Source organism: Mobula hypostoma, chromosome 17 (assembly GCF_963921235.1).
Source record: "Mobula hypostoma chromosome 17, sMobHyp1.1, whole genome shotgun sequence".
In the NCBI taxonomy this organism is placed as follows: Eukaryota; Metazoa; Chordata; class Chondrichthyes; order Myliobatiformes; family Myliobatidae; genus Mobula; species Mobula hypostoma.
In genome coordinates this window covers 15,402,477-15,429,711 of record NC_086113.1, presented here as the reverse complement: position 1 = coordinate 15,429,711, position 27,235 = coordinate 15,402,477, and the positions used below count along the sequence as shown (strand labels likewise).

Sequence of the window (27,235 nt, the reverse complement as noted above, 5' to 3'; positions counted from 1 at the left end):
TTTTATTGTCTGTAAGTACTGAGGGATAGATACAAAGGAGAAGTACGTTACAACCACACTGACTGTCAGGGCAGGCTTGAAGCACATTACAACTCGCTACTGTTCCCATGCCTATTCCTCATGTGTATCATACTGGCCATCTGGCCAAGGAGATGTAAATTTTAAAATTAGGCTGACTTTTCAAGGGGGCTTTCACAATATCTGTGTAACTTCGCTTTTCCTCTGGAATCCCTCTTTATTTTGCAGCAGTTGTTGAGGGAAAAATCTGTCAAACTCAGTGTCATTATCTTCAATAAACAGGAGTGAAATATTACTCAAGGCGTCGAAGGGTAACTGGGTGGAGGTACGTCTCTACCAAAGGAGGTGTAAGGCGCTCTTTCCTTCCACTAGCCTGCAGATCACTCTTGGACAAGTTGTAGCACCTGCTTAGCCCTCCGATCAGGGTCACGTAAAGCCATGGGAGCAGGTGGTGGATGGTCGTACGAGCAGCCAGGGCGTATCACAAGTCCTGGTTATGCGACCACTGACACCAGGCAGACAATCTCTGAAGAGTACTGATAATAGCTGAGGTCACCCTTCTCGTAAAGACCAGAAGGCAGCAGTGGCAAACCACTTCTGCAGAAAAATTGGTCAAGAACAATCACGGTGATGAGACCGTGATCACCCACATCGTATTTCACAGCGTATAATGATGATGACAATCAGTAAAGGATTATTCACTGGGGAAGTTCAGCATGCATTTGAATAAAAATCTGAAAGAAGAAGAGTACTGGAGAATGCAGCAGACAGATTTCTGAAGTATTTCTTACTCTTCACAATAAATAATCAGTACCCTCATCCCTCACTATAGGCCTCACTGAGTTCTACTATCTCCCAAGAACATTCTTAAGCACAATACAATACCCCATACTGTGTTCAGTTTTGATCGCCTCACTATTGGACAGACGTGGAAGCTTAAGGGAGGGTGCATTGAGATCTAAAAGAATGCTGCCTGGATTAGAGAGCATTTCTTATGTGGATAGGTTGAGTGAGCTAGGGCTTTTCTCTTTGGATGAGAGGTGACTTGATAGAGGTGTACACAACGATAAGAGGCATAGATTGAGTGGACAGCCAGAGACTTTTTCCTGGGGTGGAAATGGCTAGTTCAAAGGGGGGATAATTTTAGGGTGATGGGAAGAAGGTATGAAGAGTCAGAGGTAAGTTTCTATTTATCAGAGAGTGGTGGGAGTGTGGAATGCCAGGGGTGGTGGTAGAGAAAGAAATGTTAGGAACATTTAAGAAACTCTCAGGTAGACACATGGATGATAGAAAAATGTAGGGCTATGGGGGAAGGAAGGGTTAGATTGATTTTTCACAAGGCTAGAGAGTTGGTACAATATTACCCAAAGGGCCTGTACTGTGCTGTTATGTTTTGTAGTTCTAAATTTCATAAAAAATGTATGTTTAGTGGCATAATTACAGGATAGTAAGATGTGTATCTATATACTATGTGACTGTAGTATATATAGTGAAGAAAAGAGAATAGAAATGGAGCAAGAAAGAAATGTAGCTCTTGCCAACTTAGTGACAACTTTAATCATCTGAGCTCCATGTTAAAGTTATGGTTTTCTACCACCAGAGCTCAGGAAGAATGGAGGACTGCCAAGTGGAAGCTTGGATTACAGCTAGGCATCATCGTTTCCAGCTACTGTTAGCCGCATGTTATTGAATCCAATTTTCTTTTCCTGCCATTTCTTGTGTATTCTCCAACCATTCACAAAAATGCAACTATTCCTGTTTTTGAACTGTATATTTCTGGGTTTAAATGGAGCCAGGTTGCATGTCTGTGTTGAGTTCAATTGACTGAATTATTAAAATAAAATTGTGTCCTCAAGTTAGGTTCAGATTGCTATCATCGGGTCAGAGCTTAATTTTTTATGTGAGCAGTTACCTATCTTGAGGGAAAAATGGTGGAACACTTAATGTATTAACATAAATATTCTCTTCATGTAACTGACGTTTCTATTGTTTCAGCAGGAAGTCGGGTGAGTTAGTATATATAGCATCCCAAATAACATTTGTTCATTCATTATGTGCCATGTCGTATGACGTGGGCAATCATGGTCTTTCCATGACCATGATCGTTCTTGGCAAGTTTTTCCACAGAATTGGTTTGCCATCAACTTCTTTTGGGCCTTGTCTTTACAGGACAGATGACCCCAGCCGTTATCAATAGAGTTCAGAGATTGTCTGCCTGATGTCCGCGGTTGCATAACTAGGGCTTGTGATGTGCACCAACTGCTCATATGACCATCCACCACCTGCTCCCATGGCTTCATGTGACCCTAATCCGATGGGGTGGGGAAGTGGTAAGCAGGTGTTACACATTGCCCAAGGTGACCCGTGGCTTGTGGAGGGAAGGAGCGCCTTACACCTCCGTTGGGAGAGATGTATCTCCACCCTGCCACTCACAAATAATACTACAGTTGAATAAAAATGCAATGTTGATTATCATTAAATATTTATCTCCTATTCTTTCAATTTCACACAAAAATAGCAGAATGCGATATATCATTTGCTGTATTGTTTTCAGATGACCACATTTCTGTTCAAATTTTCTTCTCTGAAACACTCAAATGTAAACAAATTTATTAGTGGAATCAAACTATTGGTAAATTGGTTTAATATTGTCACATGTACCAAGGTACAGTGAAAAATTTGTCTTGCACATCGTTCATGCTGATCAGTTTATTGCATCAGTTCATTGAGGTATGCAAGATTAAAGAGTAACAGAATGTAAAATAAAAGGTTAATATTACAGAGAAAATGCAGTACAGGTAATCAGGTGCACAGTCATAACAATTGGTTGTGTAGATTGTGAGAACAAGAGTCCATAATATTGTATTATGTCTGAGTTATATGTACTGTGTGGTGCACCTTGGTCCAGAGGAATGTTGTTTCATTTGGCGGTATACATCTATATGGTCGAATGACAGTAAACTTGAATTTGAAATGTCTGGATATATTGCTTCAAATCTTTTCATCAATTTTGAGCTTAGTGTTGAAAGAAGACAGTAATTCCAAGAATTAGGAAATGAAAGAATTTGGCACTTGTTACCTCGCAGCAAAAAAGAAAAGAACTTATTCAGCTATCTTTCCCATTCCACAATACTTTATCTTGATAAATGGTTAGTTGAATAACTTCTGAATTCTTAAAATTACTTTGCACCAAAATGGATTTGGAAGCACAGTCCTATGTGAGATTCATGTTGAAATTTATGGACCATTGATCTGGAGAAATGCATTGAAATTCCACAATAATAGCTGGAGGATTTAAGTTTGAATACTTAAGTATTTCTGGAATAAAATGTTAGCACTATTTATTTGAAGTACCTGATTGTCGTAAAAACTCATCTGATACATTGGTGTCTTCCAAGTATGATACCTGCCTTTCTTATTTAATGTGATCTGCATGTAAAACAGTCCATAGTCATTATCATCCTTTATGTGCTGTGTCATAAGATGTGGGTGATCATGGTCCATAACCATGATTGCTCTTTGCAAATTTTTCTACAGAAGTGGCTTGCCACTGATGGTGCTACACCTTGCCCAAGGGTGACCTGCAGGCTAGCGGAGGGAAAGAGCACCTTACACGTCCTGTGGTGGAGAAATATCTCTAGCCTGCCACCCAAAGTAGATTACTAAATTTGAGGGAAATTAGAATTGATTAGTGTATTGGTCTTACTAGCAATGTTTATGACTTATGAATAAATAAAATACTGTTGGGTACTCACTATGATATTAAATTATTTAATTCTTAGCAATGGAATGCCACATAAGTTACAAGTAAGTCATCCAAATAATCAGAAGGTTAAAGCTGAATTGCCCCTGATGTTACTTGCTATAACCATGCAATACATTTATACTTTGAGTAAGATATCATTTATTCAGAGACACAGCATGGTAACAGGTCCTTGCGGCCCAATGGCCCGTGCCAATTACACCCATGTGACCAAATAACCTACCAACCTGTACATCAAACTAGATTCCTCTTGAATATGTTGTTGACTTTCGAAAGCTGACTGAAGTCAGAGTTTACACCTATTTTGTACTTTTCAAAGTTTTAATCTGAGGGTAGTACAAACATGGAATGAGCTGACAACAGAAGCGGTAGATACGGTTTCAATTGGATGAGAGGGGTATGGAAGGCTATGGTCCTGGTACAGCCTGATGGTATGAGGCAGAAGACCAGATCAGCCTGGACTAGATGGGCCAAAGGTCCTTTTTCTGTGCTGTAGTGTTGTATGACAAATCAGTCTTCATCCAAGAGGGGTATTCACATTTCATGTTTGGCAGACAACAAATTTTCGCGGCATGTTTTAATTTCTGTTTCTCCCTTTCTAGTCAGGCTTGATAAGGACTGAAGGAGCAGATTACTTTTTGACACCTCTACCTCAGCACCTTGCACTTAAGCACAATTACACAGCACCCAAAGGGCACCAGCCGCATGTGCTCTACAAGAGATCTGCGGAGCCCAGAGTGCCTGTTCTTGATAATGAGGTATCCATGCACCAGAGGCCGAAGGGGATTGAACAGGATGATCATAAACACCAGCATCAACATCGGCTCCGTAATGACTACAAGCACGGACAACTTCAAAAGCAGCATTACTGCGGAAGACGCAAGAAATGTATGTAAGGGAATTATTTCATCTTCTCAATTCTGCTATCTAAGTGCTTTAAGTAAGTGAGTCAGTAGTGGTGATTTCATCGAAATATTTGGAAAATTTCATAAGCTAAATAGTAAAGCATGAAAAAATTTTGTGCTTGTCAGCTTGGATTATTGTTTTGCTCTCAACCCCGGTATAATTTTAAAAATATGCATAACCAGCTTTTTAGTTGTATTGTTCTCATTTTTTTTTCTGGATTGCTTGAGTTGCTGTCCACATGCAGTATGCAAACAGGCCTTTCAGCCCTACTCATCTTTCCCTACCAGGATGCCCATCCATGCCAGTCCCATTGCCCATGTTTGATCCATATCCCTAAACCATTCCCTTTCCATGTACCTATCCAAATATCTTTAGATTCTGTTACTGTGACTGCCTCAACCACAGCTTGTTCAGTAAATGAACCACCCTCTCTGTGGAAAGAGAAGCCCACCCATCAGGTCCCTTTTAAATCTTTCCCATTTCACCTTAAACTTTTTCCCTCTGGTTCTTGATTCCCTCAACTCTGGGAAAAAGACTATGCGCCTTTCCCATCTCTATGCTCCTCATGATTTTATACATTCCAAAAGATCACACCTCAGTCTCCTATACTCTTAAGAATAACTCCCTCGGCTGCTCAGCCTTTCCTTATAACCCAGTGCCACATTCTCAGGAATCTTTACTGCACTCATTCTAATTTAATAGTAGCTTGTGGTCATTACTAACCTGCAACTCGTGCTCTCAGTCCTGAAGAAGGATCTCGGCACGAGACATCGACTATTCATTTCCATAGATGCTGCCTGACCGACTGAGTTCTTCCGGCATTTTGTGTGTGCTGCTTTTTCTATAGCAGAGTGACCAAGATTGAAGTCAATACTCTAATGTCTTGTACAACTGCGGCATAACATCCCAACTTCGATACTCAAAGTTGCAGACCAGACTGATGAAGGTCAGTTTGGCAAAAGCCACTTTCCCCATTTCATCTAGCTGTGAAGCTACTTTCAGGGAACCATGTATTTGCATTCCTAGGTATCTCTCTTCTAGAGTATTCCCCACGAACCTACCGTCCTCTGTGAAAGTCCTACCCAGGTTTAACTTCCCCAATTACAACAACTCGCACTAATCAGAATTAAACTCCATTTGCCGTTCCTCGGCCCACTTACTCGGCTAATAAAGATCCTGTAATTCTCGATAACCTTCTTCCCTGTCTATGATACCACCTATTTTAGTGTCATCTGCATACTTACTAACCATGCCTTGCACATTTTCATCCAGATTGTTGATATACAGTACTATGCAAACGTCCTGGGCAGATCTCTATAGCTAGGGTACCTAAGATTAATGCACAGTACTGTGTTTGTCAATGTGGAGCAGAGAGCGAGTTTGTAAATCTGGTGGGTGCAAAGGATGTTGGGAATGGCGAGGGTGAAGCGCAGCGGGAGGGGTATGGGACAGGTGGCAGAGAAGGAGTGCCAGGGGCAGGGCGTGGCACAGGTACAGACACACCCAGCCCTGAGACACCAGGCAAGTTCATTTTATTGCAAACAATTGGTTTATTGATCATTACAGAATGTGTCCCTGGTGCTTCTTATTCCCTCCTATCTCCCTTCCCCTTTTCCCAACCATGATTCCCCTCTCCCTGACCCCTAACCACTCCCAGTCCAGAATAGACACCCATATCAGAATCAGATTTATCATCACTCACATATGTCATGAAATTTGTGTTTGTGGCAGCAGTACAGTGCAATACGTAAAATTACTGCAATACTGTGCAAAGGTTATAGGCAGCCTAGCTATATACTATATCTATGTGCCTAAGATTTTTGTACAGCTCTGTAGATGACAAACAACAATGGGCTGAGCACTGAGGCACACCACAAGTTACAGGCCCCAAAAGACAACCTGCCACCATCACCCAGCATCAGCTCCATTCAGTATCCAGTTAGCCCGCTCTCTGGGATCCCATGTGATCTAACTTTCCATAGAAGCCTACCAAGAGGAACCTTATCAAAGGCCTCGCAGAAGCCCATATCGACCACATCTACCACACTTCCCTTATTAACTTTGTTGGTGGTAACGTCTTCAAAAAAATCAGATTCGTGAGACATAACCTCCCACGCACAAAGCCGTGCTGCCTATCCCTAATCATCCTTTGTCTTATCCCTCAGAATCACCTCCACTAATTTGTCTACCACAATGTTAGGCTCAGTGGTTCCCGAGGTTTTTCTTTGCAGCCCGTCTCAAATAAAAATGCAGCATTAATCTTCCTCCACTCCTCTGGGACTTCACCCATCACTAATGATTAGATTAGATTAATGATGATGCAAGTATCTCAGCAAGGGCTGCTTCAATTTTTTTCTCTAAATTCCCCCAATGTTCTTGGAAGTACCTGATCAGACCACAGAGAATTATCTACCGCTATACAGTTTATGATCTCAGCTCCTCCTCTCCCAGTCTCGGGTCCAAAGTTAAGGGTAGGAGTCAATGGCTTAAAAAAAAGGTTGGGAACCCCTGGCCTCTTTCAGGCATATTGACTTCTCTATTCGTCATGACTTTCTCCATAGTAAAAGAAGTTATTGCTTATTAATTTAATAGAAGGAAAGATTGTTTTTTTTTCTATAATTAATTGGTTTGGTAAGGGAAAAGCAATCGCGGTTCACTGAGGATTATTGAAGAACTTAACAGTTGATGGTTTGCTGCAGGATAAATAAATACAGGTGTTGGTTGAAAACGGAGCTGTTTTTGTTTGGTATAGCTGGATAGTTACTCACACAAGACTAACGAAGTTACCATTTATAATTGAAGTTGCAAATAACTTAACAATATTATTGAAACGGAAAAGATAACACAACTCATAATGGTGTCTTTTTTTTAAATCTTCCAGAAAAAAATGTTTAAGTAAAAGTTACTTGATTTCAGTTCAAGAATCACTGTTGTCAAGTAATTGTCCTGTGGCTTTGCAGAATCAGTATCATTTTTATTTTCACTGACATATGCCATGAAATTTATTGTTTTGCTAAAAAAAATATCCAGGTCTAGTCAGGCAGCAACTGTGGAGAGAAAACATAAGGGTTAAAATTTTAGGTCAGCAGCTTCTTTACTGATTTGAAACGTGAACTGTGTTTGTGTAATGATAGATGCTGCCTGGCCTGCTGCTTTCAGTAGTTTCAATTTTTATTTCAAACTTTCAGTGTTATTGCATTTCACTCTTGTTTGTCATTGGAGGTTGATTTAATGAACTTTATTAAAATACTTGATTTATATTTACAGAGCAATGAGAGGTAAAGTAAGACTACATACTGCTTAATATTTTGCACTCATGCATTTGATTTTTGTTACAATATGAACCTGGCTGTTATTAAGAAATGTATTTTCAACAATAATGTCAAATAGAACACAAAAAACTGGTAGTATTTGCCACAGTAGAGTTGGAATTGCTTCACATCCCAGAACTCCAAGATTCATAACTTCACCAGAACGAAGGCAGAAACTGTAATTCAATATGGCTAATGAAGGACATGAATGTTTATAATCAGATATTATTTGTAACATAGGAGAGTGATGTTGAAGGTAGCTTGTGATAGAATAGGAGGTTAACCAGGGAGTTTCCACGGAGACAGACGGACGGATACACATACGCACAGACAGACACACAGGCACAGATGCAGACACAGACACATGGACTCATAGACAGACACACAGACAGACGGGTGGACTCACACTCAGATAGACACACAGACTGACAGTCCGACGCACACACAGACACTCATAGACAAACAGACTGACATGCACACAGACAGGCGGACTTACATGCAGACAGATAGACACACTTCCTTTAACCTATTCTTCTGAAGTTTTCAAACTAGTGGCAATTTAGAGCTGCTAATTAACTTTCCAACTCCCTCCTGTTTGGCGATGTAGGAGGAATCAGAGCATCTGGAGGAAATCCCTGTAGATCCAGGAAAAACATGCAAACACCACACAAACAGTATGGGATGTAATGCCCCCATCCTCCCAGTCCAAATTGACAAACTAGATGCATTAAAAAGACCAGGTGTCATTGGAAACACATTGGTTTAATGTAGTTATCAGATAAGGGTGATTGAGGGGTTAGTACTGATTTGAATGCTAGGCGAATATATGGCCCAATCCTAAATCCATCTTCTAAAATGCAATTGGTTTTGTCGTCCTGTGGAAGGTAATTACTTCAGACTTCACTATCGCATTTGCTGGAATTTAATTCCCATTTTATTTTGGAAGAAAACTCAAGTTTGTTATTCATTCAAAGTTTCCATACAAAATATATTCCTTTGTTGTTTGAACTGTGAAGACGATCTCCTGGACATTATTATTGTCAGTACTTAGTTCCTTCCAAGCACAAGTCAAATGACACTTGCTTGATCAGTATTGCTTGGCTGTGTATGTCATCATCACTGTGCGACTGGTGTTATAGCTGAACTGTCCTGTTTGACTCCTTTGTTTAGGAGCCTTGCCCACACAATTTATTCCAGTATGAGAGGAGCAAAATGGAAAGGATGCAAACAGCTGTATAAGGGTAGAGTGGGTGAACAAGCAACTACACAAAGCAAGCTAAGAGATGCAGAAATAAAGGGAAATGATTTTTGAATAATACAACATTGAATTCTCTTTATGCTGAATTTCAAAATAATCTGTTTTTAATGTATAATTAGTTTATTTTCTGATTGGTATGCTAGACAGTTGTATCACACAGACATCTAGAATTATAATTTCATGATAATAGGAATAAAACTTTAAATGTATAGAAAGGCAGCCTTGATAAAATGCAAACATTTCTGTCTAGCAATGGGACAAAATTTGAAACCTTCCCTACAAAATAAATTGGCTTAATTTAGGTTGAAAACTGGATTATAAGGAAACCGCGAAGGCATATGGATTCTGATTTTCAACCTATGGAATTACAATATATTACACCTTGTGCAACTCATAATATATTGTTAATTCTGCAGGTTCAGAATCAGAATCAAGTTTGGTTTCACTGACAAAAGTCGTGAAATTTGTTGTTTTGCGGCAGCATCACAGTGCAATACATAAAAGTACTATAAATAATAAATAATTTAAATAAGTAGTGCAAAAATAGTGATAAAGTGTTCATGGGTTTGTTCACTGGCCGTAGAAATCTGCTAGCAGAAGGGAAGAAGCTTTTCCTAAAATGCTGAGTATGTGTCTTCTGGCTCCTTCACCTTCTCTCTGATGGCAGCAATGAGAAGACAGTATGTCCTGTGTTACTTTTATACTATTAAAATGAAGAAGAAGGAGAAAGATAGTGAATTCAAGACAAGAATAACAGCGAGTACTTCTACAGACATAGAGTCAAAGAGCACTAACCACAGAAATAGGCCTTTTGGCCCATCTAGTCTATGCCAACCTGATTGTCTGCCTAGTCCCATATAGCTGCACCGAGACCTTATTGCTCCAAAGCCCTCCCATCCACGTACCTATGCAAACTTCTCTTCAAAGCTACAACTGAACCTGCAACTACCACTTCTGCTAGCAACTTGTTCCACACTCAAAGGTTCAATGACTGGAAGTACATTTCTAATGAAAGTATGTCTGCAGAATACGGCTCTGAGGTTCGTCCTGCTGCAGGCAGCCACAAAACAAAGAAACACCATGAGACCCATTCAAAGAAAACAGCAAGCAGCCAACACGCCAAAAAAACTCAAATCAAGCAAACAGTGAAAAGGAGCAAATCACACACAAAATATTTAACATCCAAATGTAGGGTCCTTGAAATGGTCTAGGACTGATGAAGGGTCACAGCCCGAAAAATCAACCATTTCCTCTTTTCCATAGAGCCTGCCTGGCCTGTTGAGTTCCTCCAGCATTTTTGTGGGCATTGCAGTTTAATTTAGCGCTGTGTTGATTGTTGACTGTAGGCCGCAAGGCGTCCCGATCAAAATTCCGCAAAATAAAAAGTTAAAAAAAGAGTAACCAGAAACACACATGGAACATGAACCGCAGAATTCTCTAAAAATCATGTCCACTACACAAGCCACACCGATCGAACCCTGCCCAAGACCCAAGACTCCTGTACCTTCCTCTGGCTGCAGCAAGTGAGAGGGAGAATTTCCTCCCTCTGAGTTAAAAAAGCTTCCCGTCAGATTTCCCTTAAATATTTCTCCTTTCACCTTAAAACTGTGACCTCTACTCTCACCCAAGAAAAGGGAAACAGTCTGCATGCATTCACTTGTTGGTGAAATGAACGATAGGAGGAAGAGGGAGAATATCTGACAGGCATATAAGTGGATAAGACAAAAGGTGTGTAGTAAGAAATCATGAAAAATTAAAGTCAGTGGTGGTAAAGGATTTATTCTTCGGTCTGTCGATTTTCATGCACCTTCCAGTGGATACCAATCACCATACCTTCAGAGGGCTCTCTGTTTATTCAGAAGAAGCTTCAGGAAATATCATTTTCATTGTTTTTTCTACCTGTAATCTGAACCATTTAATATGTCTATTGGAAGCAATGGTAACATTAAAAACAACTATATGGTGTACATTGGTTTTCAATGTACATTTGGCAATTTTAATACCATCACATTACACAATATTTGACACATCTCATCTTAGTCATGAGATCTGGAATTTCTTCCCCAAGCCCCTCCATTCATCCTTCTGTCCAATTTAACTCTCTCCAATTCTTACCTCTGTTGCCTTTCCACTCATCTTACCCAGTTCTCCCTCTATCTCCCCACCTTTCTCTTGTCCCCCCTCTCTCTCTCCCCACTTCCTGCTCCCCCTCTCCCTCTCCCTCTCTCCCCCTCCTCCCCTCCCTTGTTTTCTAGCTCCTTTTCCTACTCTCTTCTCTCTCACCCTCTCTTATCTCCACTCCCCTGTTTGAGCACAACGATTCACACCTATGATATACAAAGAGCTACAATATACTTAGAGTTTGATAGTCTTTTTTAATTAGTAAGGGGATTGAAGATTACAGGGAAATGCAGGAGAATGGGTTGAGAGGGAAAATAAATTAGCCAGGATTGAATGGTAGAACAGACTCGTTGAGCTGAATGACCCAATTCTGCTCCTGTAATTTATGGTCTTACGGTTTTACGATCAGCAGATTCTGCACATTTGGTGCAAGACCTCCTCAGTGTAATCTCTGTTTTTGATCTCAATTAAATTCTATTTCAGCATGGAAGCCAAAAGAGAGAATGCTGAATAATGCACTCTTGCTACACAGAAAATACTATTTAAAGTTGTCTTGTGTGCGATTTACTATTAACACTGTAATGTCTCTTTCTGCAGATATGCCCAAACCTCCGGGAGCAGATATGTATATCCTACCAGATGAGTATGCAAGCTTGCCTAGAAACAAACGTTCCTTGTTTAAAATGCGTAAAAATCAGAAGCTCAATGTGGAAACACTGGTTGTGGTCGACAAGAAAATGATTGAAAACCACGGCAATGAAAATATCACCACCTATGTCTTAACTATACTAAACATGGTAAGGCTGAAGGCACTTATATTAACTTCAACCATCAATGTGCCTGTAAGTTGAGTTGGTGCAGAGTTTTCTTCTTCACCACCCAGATACTAAAGAAATAAAGTTGACTGTCTACTTATTGTGGAACTTCTGTGATTTTCATCCCATCAAAATTTGAAACAAATTGGTCAAGGGTTTTATAATCAGCTATGAAAACTTATTGCCCAAGTTTTTATTCCGTCTGGGTAGCTTCCAACCTGATGGCATGAATATTGATTTCTCCTTCTAGTAAAATATTTTTTCCTCACTCTCCCCTCATCTTCTATTCTCTACTCTGGCCTTTTACCTCTTCTCACCTGCCTATCACCTCACTCTGGGTCCCCTCCTCCTTCCCTTTCTCCCATGGTCCACTCTCCTCTCCTATCAGATTCCTTTCTTTCCAACTCTTTATCTTTCCTACCTACCTGGTTTCACCAATCACCTTATAACCATCTTCTTCCTCCCCCACCCACGTTTTTATTCTGGCATCTTCCCCCTTCCATTTCAGTCCTGAAGTAGGGTCCCAGCCCAAAACATCAACTGCTTATTAATGTCCATAGATGCTGCCTGACCTGCTGAGTTCTTCGAGCATTTTGTGTGTGTGGCTTTGCATTGCCAGTATCTGCAGAACTCAATAGACAATAGGTGCAGGAGTAGGCCATTCAGCCCTTCGAGCCAGCATCACCATTCACTGTGATCATGGCTGATCATCCACAATCAGTACCCTTTTCCTGTCTTCTCCCCATATCCCTTCACTCTGCTATCTTTAAGAGCTCTGTCTAACTCTTTTTTGAAAGAATCCAGAAAATTGGCCTCCACTGCCTTCTGAGGCAGAGCATCCACAGAACCACAACCCTCTGTGTGAAAAAACTTTTCCTCAACTCCGTTCTAAATTGCCTACCCCTTATTCTTAAACTGTGGCATCTGGTTCTGGACTCCCCCAACATTGGGAACATGTTTCCTGCCTCTAGCGTGTCCAATCCCTTAATAATCTTATATGTTTCAATCAGATCCCCTCTCATCCTTCTAAATTCCAGTGAATACAAGCCCAGTCGCTCCAGTCTTTCAACATATGACAGTCCCGCCATCCTGGGAATTAACCTCGTGAACCTACGCCAACTCCCTGTGGTTATGATTTTATGATTTTCCCAGGTACCAGCACTTAGACCTGAACCATTTCAAACCAAGATGTATGCAAAGAGTTTGTTGGGGCTTACTGTTAGTACCTGGTATAAATTTACATCAAACTTGAATTGCATGACACCAAACCATTGTTGTGCAATATCAGATTTTTCCCTCTATTTTTTATCAAGACAAATACAACTTAGCCTCACATCTGCACACTGTACTGTTCACTGCAGTTGTTAAAGAAGCAAATTCTTCAAGAGAGTTTGGTGGATGATTGAAAAAAGTAACAGTGAAAAAAGGCCCAATGGGAGAGTATAATCTTGGATTATTCCAAATGGTTCAGGAGGAGAAAATCATTACGTAGCAGCAAGTAGGATGTTTCTACACCATAGTTTAACAGAATAATCATGTCCTTTTACCTGTTATTGTGGAAAAAGGTATATGCAAGTCACTTTCAAATATTGAGCAACACACATAAAATGCTGGAGGAACTCAGCAGGTCAGGCAGCATCTATGGAGGGGAAGAACAGTCACCACTTTGGGCCAAGACTGTTCGGACTGGAAAGGAGAAGGGATTTAAACTGGAATAAGAATGTAGATGGAGGGGGGAAGGAGTACAAGCTGGAAGGTAATGGGTGAAGCCAGGTGAGGGCTTTCAAATATTTTCTAAAGATCACAATTTTTTCTAGGACTTTCTTATTCTTTTACAGCTTGCCACTACAGAACAATAATGTATATACCCTATTTTTAATATCTCTTTTGTAAATGACTGGGTTCTTTAAGATTCCAACTGTACGTTGTGAAATCACATTACACTAGAAGCTGCAATCCATTTCCAAAGCATTTTTCTTATTGATAAATAATTGCTGGTTAGACCTGGGATATTCAAAATTTTTTGCCTTTATTTCACTTACCTTTATCAGCTAATATTCTGAACTGTGAATGACATACAAACCCTGTTCCAATAATGTAACGCATAATCAGGGTTGACCATGATTTAGGCGCCAGGCCACATTGAAAAGGTCAGGGTGAGGGACGGGCCATTTCAGCTTGCTGTTCCGCAATATTTACTCGGCTCTGTGCTGAACTATGGGTCTCGGGCTCTCCTCGTGGATGTCAGTTCAGAACACTTTTTGCTTGCTGTTATTGTTTGCATGATTTGTTTTTTTCTTTGCACATTGGGGTGTTTGACAGACTGCTTTTGTGGATTCTTTTGGGTTTCTTTGTTTTGTGGCTGCCTGCAAGGAGTCGCGTCTCAAGACTTTGATTAAAAAGTGTACTTCAATCTTTTGAACTTTGCCCCCTTCAATACTGCTGAGGTGCTCTTTTTGTCTGTGGTTACTTTTGTTGAAAGTTTTAAGACCGTAAGACCATATACCATAGGACGTAGGAGCAGAAGTAGGCCATTTGGCCCATTGAGTCTGCTCTGCCTTTCAATCATGATCCTTTCCCCCCCCCCCCCCCGCCTCAGCTCCACTCCCCGGCCTTCTCCCCATTTCAATCCACTGCCTCATTGGAATAGTTGAATGTTACAGTTCTAAGGAAATTGATCAAAGACGCAGAAGTAATACTGAGATCCAGGCTCTTTTGTTTTTCTCTTAACTACCAGATTATCTGCTTGTGTAGACAATGGAAAGAGCAAAATAACTGCTGAATTTATCCCTGAGAAAATGGTCATTGTAGTTTAGAATCAAATATTGTTTGAAACATGACTGTAATTACAGACCCATGTAGCAGAACCATCAACCTTCAGGATTATAACTGTATACATTTTTATATGCGAAGGATTTATTTGTCTGCCTCAGTGAATAATCTTAAAGGTTTAAGCACACATAAGTACATTTCGTACAACCGACCATGTATCCAGTGTAGTGACCTTTTGCAAAATTACCTAAGCTACATGCTTTAAAGATTTGATCAAGCATTTCAACACTTAAACAGCAGACATTCAAAACAAAAAGCAGAGTGTCTGCAGTTGTGACATCAACTACAGTTCTTCAGTAACTAAAGTTGTGTTGTTGTAGTGCAAACCCTTTTATGATGGAAAAAGTCACATCAAACAGTTCACTTCTTGTGTCGACATGGAATGAAAATGTGTGATATTGTAACTAAAAACCTCGGTGTAGTGCATGTCGAGGTGCATTTTTAGTTGGAATATTTATACGGTCCTTCAAGTGTTGGCCAAAACAAATTCCTTATCACAATAAAAGGTGGCACTCAACCCTATGGAAGGAGGCCACCGTCACTTCACCTTCAAAATTGTGGCATGTTTTTAAAACTGTTGATTCAACAGCAATTTTAATTCGTTCCTGAGAAGGAATACAGGGTAGGGTTGCTCTGCTACTGGAGAGGGAGGGGATGGGTTGGGTGAGAAAGCCCCTCTATAATTGTGGTTATATACCACCCAAGCGGGCAGTTGTGCGACTGATGTGTAGGAGTGTAATGGAACAGTATGGAAAGTATTGACTATGGCTGTAAAAAATGAAAAGGTTCACAGTCTTTTTTTACTTGCAAATAAAATTTATTTTGAAAACGATATATAAAAAAATTGAATCACACTTGAGTGCGCTCTATTTGGTGATTGGCATTACTAATTCTCAAAGGCATAGAAACACATCCTTTAGCCTACCATCTCCATAGTGGCAATCAAATGTCCATCTGTATCTTTCACGTAAAGCAGAGTTGAAAAATAATTTTTGTTGTTTTTTGGTGTTTCATCATTGAAGAGTGCATTGTCTTGCAGACAGTGGCATAAACCTGAATTTTTTTTTGCCCCATAAAGGTATCCACCCTGTTCAAAGATGGCACAATAGGAGGCAACATAGATATTGTGATTGTTGGGATGGTCCTTCTGGAGGAAGATCAGGTATCCATTTCAAATTCAATAAAATAATATAAAACTTTATTTGCATGTTGACAATTAATTCATACAAGTGTGATGACTTACAGATCCAATAAACTCCAATTTCCATTCCTTTTAATCACTCCAACAGTGCTTTCAACCCAAGGCCCGGAATCTTGTAACTATGCACGACAGTCAGGGTGTTACAGTGGGTGTATCACTAGATAAGCATTAAGATTTTGGGATCCAGAAACATGAGTTTAAATTCCATGATGGAAGCTGAAGAAATTAAATACTGTATAAGAATTTAAATAAATCTGAAATTAAGGAGGTGGTATCATTGGTGGTTGTAACTGGATCAGGAGGGTCCATCAGAAAATGAAATCTGCTATTCAATAGGTTCAGAATCAGGTTTAATATCACCGGCATATGTCGTGAAATTTGATGACTTTGTGGCAGCAGTACAATGTAATATATAATAATACAGTAAAAAAAACTGTGAATTACAGTAAATGTGTATATAATATATATTTATATGCTAAATTAAATACAGTAGGTAGTGCAACAATAGAAATAAAAAATGTAGTGAGGTTCAATGCCCGTTCAGAAATTGTATTGCACCTATTCTTACCTGGGCTGACCACAGACCCACTAGAGAGATTGATTCTTAACTGCCTCCTTAGTTCGTGTTAAGGAAAGATAGTAAAGCATAGCCACTTCTGCCCATGCCTTGTAAGTAGATTTTTTTAAAAAACACTTTGATATTCTTTTGTAAAAGTCAGATAAAATTAAATATGCACTTGTCGTCCTGCATGCTTTGCTTACTTGACGATAGTTGAGCTTTTCTTAATCTGCTACCTTTGCACCTTCCATTAGAAATTCAGACAAGGCCAGTTTGTATAGTTCAGCATTTATCATGAAATCAAAACTCAGCATTTACGGACCCAAAATGCTAAAGGAACTCAACAGGTCGGGCAGCATCAATGGAGAAGAATATATTGTTGGCGTTTTGAGCCGAGATATTTCATCAGAGTCCTGACGAAGGTTCTTGGCCAGAAACGTTAACTGTTAATACCTCGCCATAGATGCAGCCTGATTTGCTGAGTTCATCCAGAGTTTTGTGAATGTTACTCTGAATTTCTGACATCTGCAGAATCTCTTTACAACATTTACAGCATTTATGGAACACTGAGGTATTCAATAAACATTAAAAAATTGTTCAGACACCTTGCTGTCTTCATCACAGTATACTTGACACATCGCAATTTCAGTAGTTAAGCAGGAAAAGATGTGGCAGGTGGGCCTGTGATCTCCTTTGAACTCATATATTTTCTCCTTTGCCTTTTTCTTCTACAGCCAGGTCTTTCAATAAATCACCATGCAGACCGCACTTTGAACAGTTTCTGTCAGTGGCAGTCGGGATTGGTGAGCAAGGACGGTAGTCGCCATGATCATGCCATCCTGCTGACAGGCCTTGACATCTGTTCATGGAAAAATGAACCTTGCGATACTTTAGGTGAAATTAACTAATTTTGAAATATACATGGAAAACAAAACATGAGAAGTTTTTATATGAAACATTTGCAGAGGTTGTCAGCCAAACAGGATAAAAGGTGGATTTATTTTAAAAGAAATCAGTCCTTTATTATATTACGTTATGAACCAAGGGCTTTTTTGTCATCCCATGTTAGCAGCAAGTAAACAACAAATCTTTAAATGTGGAGGATTAAAAAGCGAAAGTCTTTTCTGAGTATTTGGACCATAATTCAGATATAGGAACTATAGTGGCCCATTAAGTCTGCTCCACCATTTCATCATGACTGATCCATTGCCCTCTCCCCGTGTCCCTGCACACCCTGAGTAATCAAGAATCTATCAACCTCTGCCTTAAATATGCCCAATGACTTGGCCCCCACAGCTGCTTGTGGCAATGAATTCCACAGATTCACTGCTCTCCGAGGAGGAAGAAATTCCTCCTCATCTTTGTTCTAAAAGGATATCCCTCAATTCTGAGGCTGTGTCCTCTGATCTTAGCCTGCCCCACCATAGGAAACATCCTCTCTGCTGAAGCCTTTCAGCAGTCGATAGGCTTCAATGCGATCCCCCATTCTTCTGAATTCCAGTGAGTACAGGCCCAGAGCCATCAAAACCACCTCATATGATAAGCCTTTCCATAAGACCATAAGATATAGGAGCAGAATTAGGTCATTTGGCCCATCAAGTCTGATCCTTTTTTCTCAATCCCAGAATCATTTTCGTGAACCTCCTTTGAACACTCTCCAATGTTAGCACATTTTTTCTTAGATCAGGGTCCAAAACTGTTCACAATACTCCAAGTGAGGCCTCATCAGTACTTTATAAGGCCTCAACATTACATCCTTGCTTTTTATAATCTAGTTCTCTCAAAATGAAATTATCTTTTGGTGTATCTTTCAAACTGGCTTATAGTCTTGTATTCAAATCCGATTGTATCACAGTTGTGTTTGTTTCACTCCATAGGGTTCGCACCTATCAGTGGGATGTGCAGCAAATATCGGAGCTGTACTATCAATGAAGACACGGGATTGGGGCTGGCATTTACAATCGCTCACGAGTCTGGACACAAGTAAGATCACGATCGCGTTTTTCAATATTCTTTGTCTCTGCATTTGAAGTTACCATCAGACACCTCTGGTATGCAAGATATAAGTGTCATCCATTTAAAAATATATTTCCAAGATCAGTCATTTTCAATTATCTGGTTAATATGTTGTATTCCTTTAATAGCCTGAAAAGCTGAGGTTTTAGATATAGTTCAAAAGTTCTGGGCTTCCTTGACTCTTCATAGAAACGGAGACTGAGGGTAGCTTGTTTGTTTATTTATTTATTGGTTGATTGATTGAGATACAGTGCAAACTGGGCCCACCTGCCCCTTCAGGTCATGCTGCTCCGCAACTCTCCAATTTAATCCTCGCCTCGTCATGGGACAAACGGTAATGATCAACAACCTACCATCTTGTACGTCTTTGGACTGTGGGAGGAAACCAGAGCACCCGGAGGAAACCCATGCAGTTACAGGCAGTGGCAGAAATGACACTGTGTCCTCCTCCTGCTTCATAGAATACTGTGCAAATAATTCTGTTTACTTGCTCATTTTTGGATCCATGCTGTTCTTTCATCACCAAGTGTAGTTCTTGCTAACAGGATTAAAATTGCTAAAATTGGTTGTCCTCTCTTTTTCCCTTCGGTGAATCTAATGTACTCAGAGAGGACCTGAAGTTGTCCACTGTTTTACTTGGTTTAGAAAGAGTTTTGCTAATGTAACTATCTTCCTCCTGTCCTTGCTTCGAACCCTGGCTGCAGACTTGTGGTAAAGTGCCATGTAACAATCTGCCATAAGGTAACGATGTGGTGTTAATGCTAATCATTTATTTTTGCTGAAAGTAAGCAGGATTTCAGTTATTCCAGACTCACCAAGGGTTTGGCTTGACTATTATAGTGGTAAATTCCAGGAGACTCTTCTATCAACAGTGCTTGCTTATTTACTCCGAGATTCTCAGTCCACACTTTATCTATAAGTGGCTGTCTTTCATTTTATTTCGTTCTGAGGATCTGAGCTATCTACTTTAGATATGTGAATCTACAAATTTGTTCAACTGGATGTGTACATAGATGGGACAGACTGAAAGTAAAACAGTATTAAGAGTGATTTTCTCGAATAGATTAAGATTCCAGGCGGAGTGCCAAATTTACAAGGTCATTCACACAAACAAGTGTGAAGTTGCTATATTGCAAGATTATAGCTTGATCATTTTCTCTTGCGTCTAAATTTTTTTTCTCAGCATTTATCATTTGATGGAAGAATGACACATTCTGAGTTTTCTGTCTGCAGAAAATCAAAGCAGAGTCGAACTATTGAGTCTGCCCTGCCTTTCTGTCATGGTTGATTTATAAATCAACACTCATCACTTCGCCATAAAAATAAACACCTTTTCATTGCTTCCTCACAGCTTTATTAAACTCGCTGCACTCGAGCAGCAGCATTTTTGGGGTTATTATTTTATGCTAATTGTCTGGTCAGCTCTGAGAAAGAATTCTAAATCGTCAAGCTTAGTTTGGATTCTGATTAGGTTTTAATTTTCTACCCGTGCAGAGCAGGTCCTTTAACATCTGCCGGACGATGCTGAGGATGTTCTACGAGTCTGTGGTGGCCAGTGCTATTATGTTTGCTGTTGTGTGCTGGGGCAGCAGGCTGAGGGTAGCAGACACCAACAGAATCAACAAACTTATTCGTAAACAACAGGAATTCTGCAGATGCTGGAAATTCAAGCAACACACATAAAAGTTGCTGGTGAACGCAGCAGGCCAGGCAGCATCTCTAGGAAGAGGTGCAGTCGACGTTTCAGGCCGAGAGCCTTCGTCAGGACTTATTCGTAAGGCCAGTGATGTTGTGGGGATGGAACTGGACTCTCTGACGGTGGTGTCTGAAAAGAGGATGCTGTCCAAGTTGCATGCCATCTTGGACAATGTCTCCCATCCACTACATAATGTACTGGTTGGGCACAGGAGTACATTCAGCCAGAGACTCATTCCACCAAGATGCAACACAGAGCGTCATAGGAAGGCATTCCTGCCTGTGACCATCAAACTTTACAACTCATCCCTTGGAGGGTCAGACACCCTGTGCCGATAGGCTGGTCCTGGACTTATTTCATAATTTACTGGCATAATTTACATATTACTATTTAACTATTTATGGTTCTATTACTATTTATTATTTATGGTGCAACTGTAACGAAAACCAATTTCCCTCTGGGATCAATAAAGTATGACTATGACTATGACTAACAATGATGAAGAAACTCCATGGAATTCACTCTCACCATATCAAAGAAAAATGCTGAGCTGTATTTTGTGATGAGATTTTTTTTTCTGATAGCTTCTCTTTCCCATTCTCCTTTCCTTGTTGACGGACACTGGAGGAACTGTAGTCCCGTGGGGAGCATAAGCCATTGATCACCATTTCCAAATGTGCATCGCAGCAAACATTAACAGCAACCAGCAGAAACCCTGAGTGACCGGCTATTCCTCCCAACTCCCAAACAAAGCGTCATTGAAGTAAGATATAATTTGTTCCTATGACTGTGGCCTGCTGCTTCACAAGAGGCCAATGACTGAGCCCTGAGCTTCCTGTACCCTGGTGCCCAGAGATTAAAATACTAGAGAATTTATTGGCAAGTAAGTGGTATTCACCCATTTCATGAACCTATAGCTGTTACGAAATCGTTCCAGGAGTAACCTGGGAGTGACTTCAGTTCTGCTGCTAAGATGTGGCAAAAAGATTAATAGGTGGTATTTATGGTGGACTACCAGCAAGACCAACTGTGAGACTGAAGGAAACTTCTGATCAGAATCAGGTTTATTATCATTGATGTACTGTATGCCATCGAATTTGTTGTTTTGTGGTAGCAGTACAGTGCAATGCATAAAATATACTATAAATAATAATAATAAATGTAATTGTACAAGGGGTGATTGATAAGTTTGTGGCCTAAGGTAGAAGGAGTCCGTTGTAGAACTCATCTCCTTCTACCTTAGGCCGCGAACTTACCAATCACCCCTTCTGTGGACCACTTCCACAAAGAAGTGATCCGTATGCTTCACGACCGCTGGACTAAGTGTGTATGTGTAGGAGGGAACTATGTTGAAAAATAAATGTGCTAGGTTTTCTAAAATTGCCTCCTTTCTACATTAGGCCACAAACTTATCAATCACCCCTCGTATATAAAATTAAGTAGTGCAGAAAGAGAGCAGAAGATAGTGAGGTAGTGTTCATGGCTGCATTGTCTGTCCAAAATCTGATGGTGGGGGGTAAGAAGCTATTCCTAAATGCATGTCTTCAGGCTTCTATACCTCCTTTCTGATGGAAGCAATGAGGAAGGGGCATGTGCTGTTTGGTGGGAAGTCCTTAATGATGAATGATACTGTTTTGAGGCATCATCTTTCGAAAATGCCCTGTGCAGTGGCCTCAATATACCAGACAGTGATGCAACCAGTCAAAATCCAGGAGTGAGATCCAGGATCAGCCGTAATGGAATGGCGGAGCAGACTCAATGGGCTGAACGGCCTAATTCTGCTCCTATGTCTTATGGTCTAAAATGCTGTCCATGATACATCTGTAGAAATGTGCTAGAATTTGGTGACATACCAAATCTCTTCAACCTCCAAGAGGGCCACAGCCTTGTTGTAGGGATTGGAGAACTGTGTGCCTCAGTGACCGAGGGAGCTATGTTGGCTGGAGTCAGGACCTTGTGCTTTGGCTCTTGGTAGGGTCACCCATGCCAAGCAGGTCAAAGGGTAGAGGCCAGACTAAGAGTCCTCCAGGATCGAGGGTTCAGCTCAGGGCTAACAACCCTGACAGGTCAGAAAAAATTGTGACGGAAACAGCAATGAAGAATCCTTCTACACCTGTGTATGATGGTATGGACAGACAGAGATGGGAGGCCTTCATTGTTGCCCGATACCCCAGTGACATAACGAGTAGTAAGGGACTGTCTTCAAACTCCTGATGAAATATAGACATGAGCATACCCTCTTCAGAATTGCATCTACACGTTGGGCCCAGGATAGATCCTCAGAGATGTTGACACCCTGGAACACGAAACTGCTCCCCCTTCCCCCTGCTGACGCCTCGATGAGGACTGGTGTGTGCTTCCTTAACTTACCCTTCCTGAAGTTCACAATCAATTCTTTGGCCTTACTGATGTTGAAAGCATGGTTGACGATGCAAAACATTGGGATGCAGTACACCAGTTTTACGCCCTGGACCAGCCACATGCGTACTCATGCTTGCATGCAGCCACTGACCACATGGATTTCCTCTGTGTGTTCCTGTTCTTCCCATATTCAAAAGATGTACAGGTTAGTAGGTTAATTGGTCACAGGGGTGTAATTGTGTGTGGGTTCTCTGGGCCAGAAGGACCTGTTACTGTGCTCTAACTCTTAAATAAAAATATAAACCCACACAGTCATGGAATTGAACCCCGATATTATATATCACAAAGAGCAGAGGTCCCGTTATAGAACCTCCAGCCATAATGAGTCCCATCAGCCACTAGGCAAGCTAATTCTGAATCAAGACCAGCAAGAAATCTATTCAAGGTTCATTTTATTGCCAAAGTAAGCATCTACAATACAACTCTTGATGTTTTTCTTCTCCAGATAGCCATGAAATACACAAGAAAAAGTAAAAGAACAAAACTATAAAACCTGAAGGTGCAGAAATAAGATTTTGATGAAGCAGTAACACTTTTTTTTCTCTTCACAGCTGCAGCCTGCCCTGCTGATAACTTTCAGCTCTAATACTGAATTATCAATCTTAATGGCTGCTTTCCCAGCATCTGTCACGTGAATAACTACAGGATACCTTTTTAACACTTTCATTTTACTTATAATGAAGCTCCCACACAATATCAGAAATTGTAATTTCCTACTTTCTTCCAGCATGTTATTATGAGTTCTTGCCAAGTTAAGCCACAATGGATTGTGCAGGAGCCAGAGGAAGATTGTCAAAGATGAGAAGTGTTTTTAAAATGAATAATCTTGTAAGTGTTATGATAAAGCTCCCCTGATGCCTGGTGTATCTAAACTGACAAGTACTGTGCCTTGTGTATCTTTTATTAACAACATTCATGAAGCTATAGTAAATTAGTAGAACATACGGCCAAGTATTTGAACGCCCATTTTGTGCGGTCTTTCATTGATTCTATTATGGCCATTATTCTATTGTGGACATATTGAGTATGCCCGCAAGAAAATAAATCTCGGGTTTGTATATGGTGACATATATGTACTTTGATAATAAATTTACATTGAACATTAAAGAAAAAGAATAAAAAATTCTCTTGCTCCTGTGGGTTTCATTCTTAACAGAAAGCCCTGGAGGATGCATAGAGAAACAAAAGAAGACATGTAAAAAGTCTTTCTAACTTTATTAAAGTTAACTTTTTTAAAAAAATTAGACTGGTACAAACCAATATAATAATTGCTAAATTGTGAAAATGCCAACATTTGAGTAAACGGAACTGCAGTACTTTCAATTACCAGTACAGTCGACACTGTACAAATTTCTGTCCAGGGAACTGTACCAAAATAGGAATCCTCATTTTGGAAACACTTTCATCTTTAAAATTCTTCCTCTGGCTCCTGCGCAATTCATTTGTGACCTGACCTGAAGTGAACCAAGTACAACAGACTAGAAACAGAACTGCCTTGCTGTCAAAGAATATGATACATTAGTTCCCATTAATGAAAGTTTTAGGAGCAAACTGGTTGGTAGCTTATTGCTACCCTGACACGGTTGGATTCCCTTTCAGCACTATAATGGGTAATAATGTTTTTTAATTTTTTCTCTTTAGTGAGATCCAAGAAAGGGCATGAGAACAAAATGCCCTTTAAAAAAGAAAGACATACAATCTTAAGCCAAAATAGGCTGCCAAATCATTGAAACCCAACATATAATGCTACTCAATCCTAAATTATTTTGCAGAGGCTTCGATTAAGCTGAATTACATATAGAAATTAATTGTCAGTGTTCCTTTGAGCAGTGAACAAAAGACATTTATATTTATATTAACTTGCTTTGTGTCTCAAGTGAATGAACTGTTGGGTCCATTGAGTTGATTGAGACCTGACAGCCAGTTGGACCACAGCATGTCTCTGACTGCTATATATACTTGACCAAACGTGGAAGGCATGAAGCAAGCTTGAGTGTCTGCCCATGGAGTCCAGAAGTGGCTTGACCATGGGGCACACTTGGCATCCGACTCTCGGCTTTCCTCCTGGGAGGGCCAGTTTATGAATAACAAACCCTCCTTTGTTTGATTGAGGTCACCAATCTTGTGGGAAGAAAGTGCTCGAGTTATTGTATTTAATGTTTTTAAATTGTACTAAATCATTTTCAAAGATTCAAGGTACATTTACTGCTAATGTATGTATGCAGTGTACAACCCTATAATTCATCTTCCCACAAAGCAAAGAAACCTGTTCAAACGAGCATCAAAGGCCCAACGCACAAAAAAAGAACAAATCATGCAAACAGTAAAAAATGAGCAAATAATGCACAGAATATTAAGCATCGGGCTACAGTGTATTTGAAACAGCCTCGGGATGTTCAGTTCAGTTCAATTTAGTGCTTTGTCATTGGTTGGCCGCCCCAATCAAAATCGCACAAAACAGCAATTAAAAAAGGAGTAACCAGAAACCGGTAATACAAGATAACATGAACTGCAGAGTCCTCTAAAAGTGAGCCCAATCCACAAACTGCACCAATCAAACATTGCCCAAGACCCAAGACTCCTGCCCCTTCCTGCAGCAGCAGCGAGCGAGAGGGAGAGTTGATGCTGGTCTAGTGCAGGTAGAGGGCACTGAACACCTTCTCGCCTTCCGCTCTCGTACTCATTGATTTCAGTCTTGCTCAATGCCTTAATCAGATCGAGAATTGGAGACCATCATGGGTTTGCTCTCCACTATTAGGACGCACACTCTGGTCTCCACCACGCCAAATTGCCTCGTTTTCAACTTTGATGCATTTAAAATAGTTCAGATGTACTTGACAGCATCATGTAACATCCCTTGGGACATGGAGTAGGCACTAGCCCAATTCTCCAAATCCAGGAGGCAGTACAGTCTGGACAGGCAGGAATGCTCCTGATACAGCAAAGTTAGGAAATCAGGTTTCAATCCAGAATGATCTGGTCGTATTACTTCTAAATTACTGCATTTATAATTGGAAGTTTGGACTGTTCTGATCAGGAAATTAGTTTTTTGCATACAACACACATAAAAGTTGCTGGTGAACACAGCAGGCCAGGCGGCACCTATAGGAAGGGGTACAGTCAACGTTTCGGGCTGAGACCCTTCGTCAGGAGTCCTGACGAAGGGTCTGGGCCCGAAACGTCAACTGTACCTCTTCCTCGAGATGCTGCCTGGCCTGCTGTGTTCACCAGCAACTCTTATGTGTGTTGCTTGAAATTCCAACATCTGCCGATTTCCTCGTGTTTTAGTTTTTTGCATTTTTGTTTTGAGGGAGAATTCTTCAACAGGATGAAAGCTGGTACATTGAATGTCAACAACTAGTGTCCCTAGCGATTACTTTCTCCACCCGGTTAAATGGTTTGATGAATTGTCTCAGAATTAACATCAGGTTTATTATCGGTTGTGATTAGCATAACGTTTATTGTGCCAGTGATCGGGTTTCAACTCCCGCTGCTGTTTGTAAGCAGTTTGCACGTTCTCCCCGTGATCGCACAGGCTTCCCCCGGGTGCTCCCATTTCCTCCCATGTCCCAATGGCATGCAGTAGGTTGTAAGTACACCATGCTTGCGTCGGAAGTATCACGACACTTACGGTCTGTCCCTAGCACATCCTCGGACTACGTTGGTCGTGACGCAAACAATACATTTCACTCTATGTTCAATGTTTTGATGTACGTGTGACAAATAAAGCTCATCTTTATACATCATGGAATTTCCTGCGTTCTGGTAACAGTACAGTACAAAACATAAAAATCACTGTAAGTTACAATAAATAAAGGAATATTGCAATGAGGAATAGTGAGGGAATGTTCATGGTTCATTTTGAAATGTGATACCGTTCTTTGCAATAAGTAGTTTCCTCTGATTGGTATCTAATTATCCAAGTGGACATAATTACTTACTTCCCATTACACCACTGGTGTTTAGGGCAGCAATGAAGGTCCTCCATCTCTGTCCTTGGCCATCCAAATGTAGGAGGACTCTTCATTGCTGTTTCCGTAACAGTTTTGTTTTACTAGTCAGGATTGTTAGCCCCAAGCTGAACCCCCAGACCTGTGGACCACTCTTAGTTTCACCTCTACCCTTTGACCTGTCTGGCATGGGTGACGCTACCAAGAGCCAAAGCGTAAAGCCCTGACTCCAGCCAGTAGAGCTCTCCAGGTCGCTGAGGCACGCAAGCCTCCAAATCTCTCTTGGAGGAAGTAGACGTAATAGCCAGGGAATACTGACTGCCTGAATCGAAAGGTTTTATACAAAGAGCTTGTTTTTATAACTGAAA

At 40.5% G+C, this 27,235-nt stretch overlaps 1 protein-coding gene across 1 annotated transcript in view; it reads left to right on the top strand.

Moving 5' to 3' along the window:
* LOC134357686 (A disintegrin and metalloproteinase with thrombospondin motifs 16) overlaps positions 1 to 27,235 on the top strand; it is a 201,757-nt gene that overhangs the window by 74,367 nt on the left and 100,155 nt on the right. The window contains exons 4-8 of the mRNA XM_063069305.1: positions 4,384 to 4,669; positions 11,975 to 12,174; positions 16,103 to 16,186; positions 17,519 to 17,678; positions 18,662 to 18,767. Coding sequence (XP_062925375.1) covers positions 4,384 to 4,669; positions 11,975 to 12,174; positions 16,103 to 16,186; positions 17,519 to 17,678; positions 18,662 to 18,767 — 836 coding nt within the window. The remainder of the gene's footprint in view (positions 1 to 4,383; positions 4,670 to 11,974; positions 12,175 to 16,102; positions 16,187 to 17,518; positions 17,679 to 18,661; positions 18,768 to 27,235) is intronic.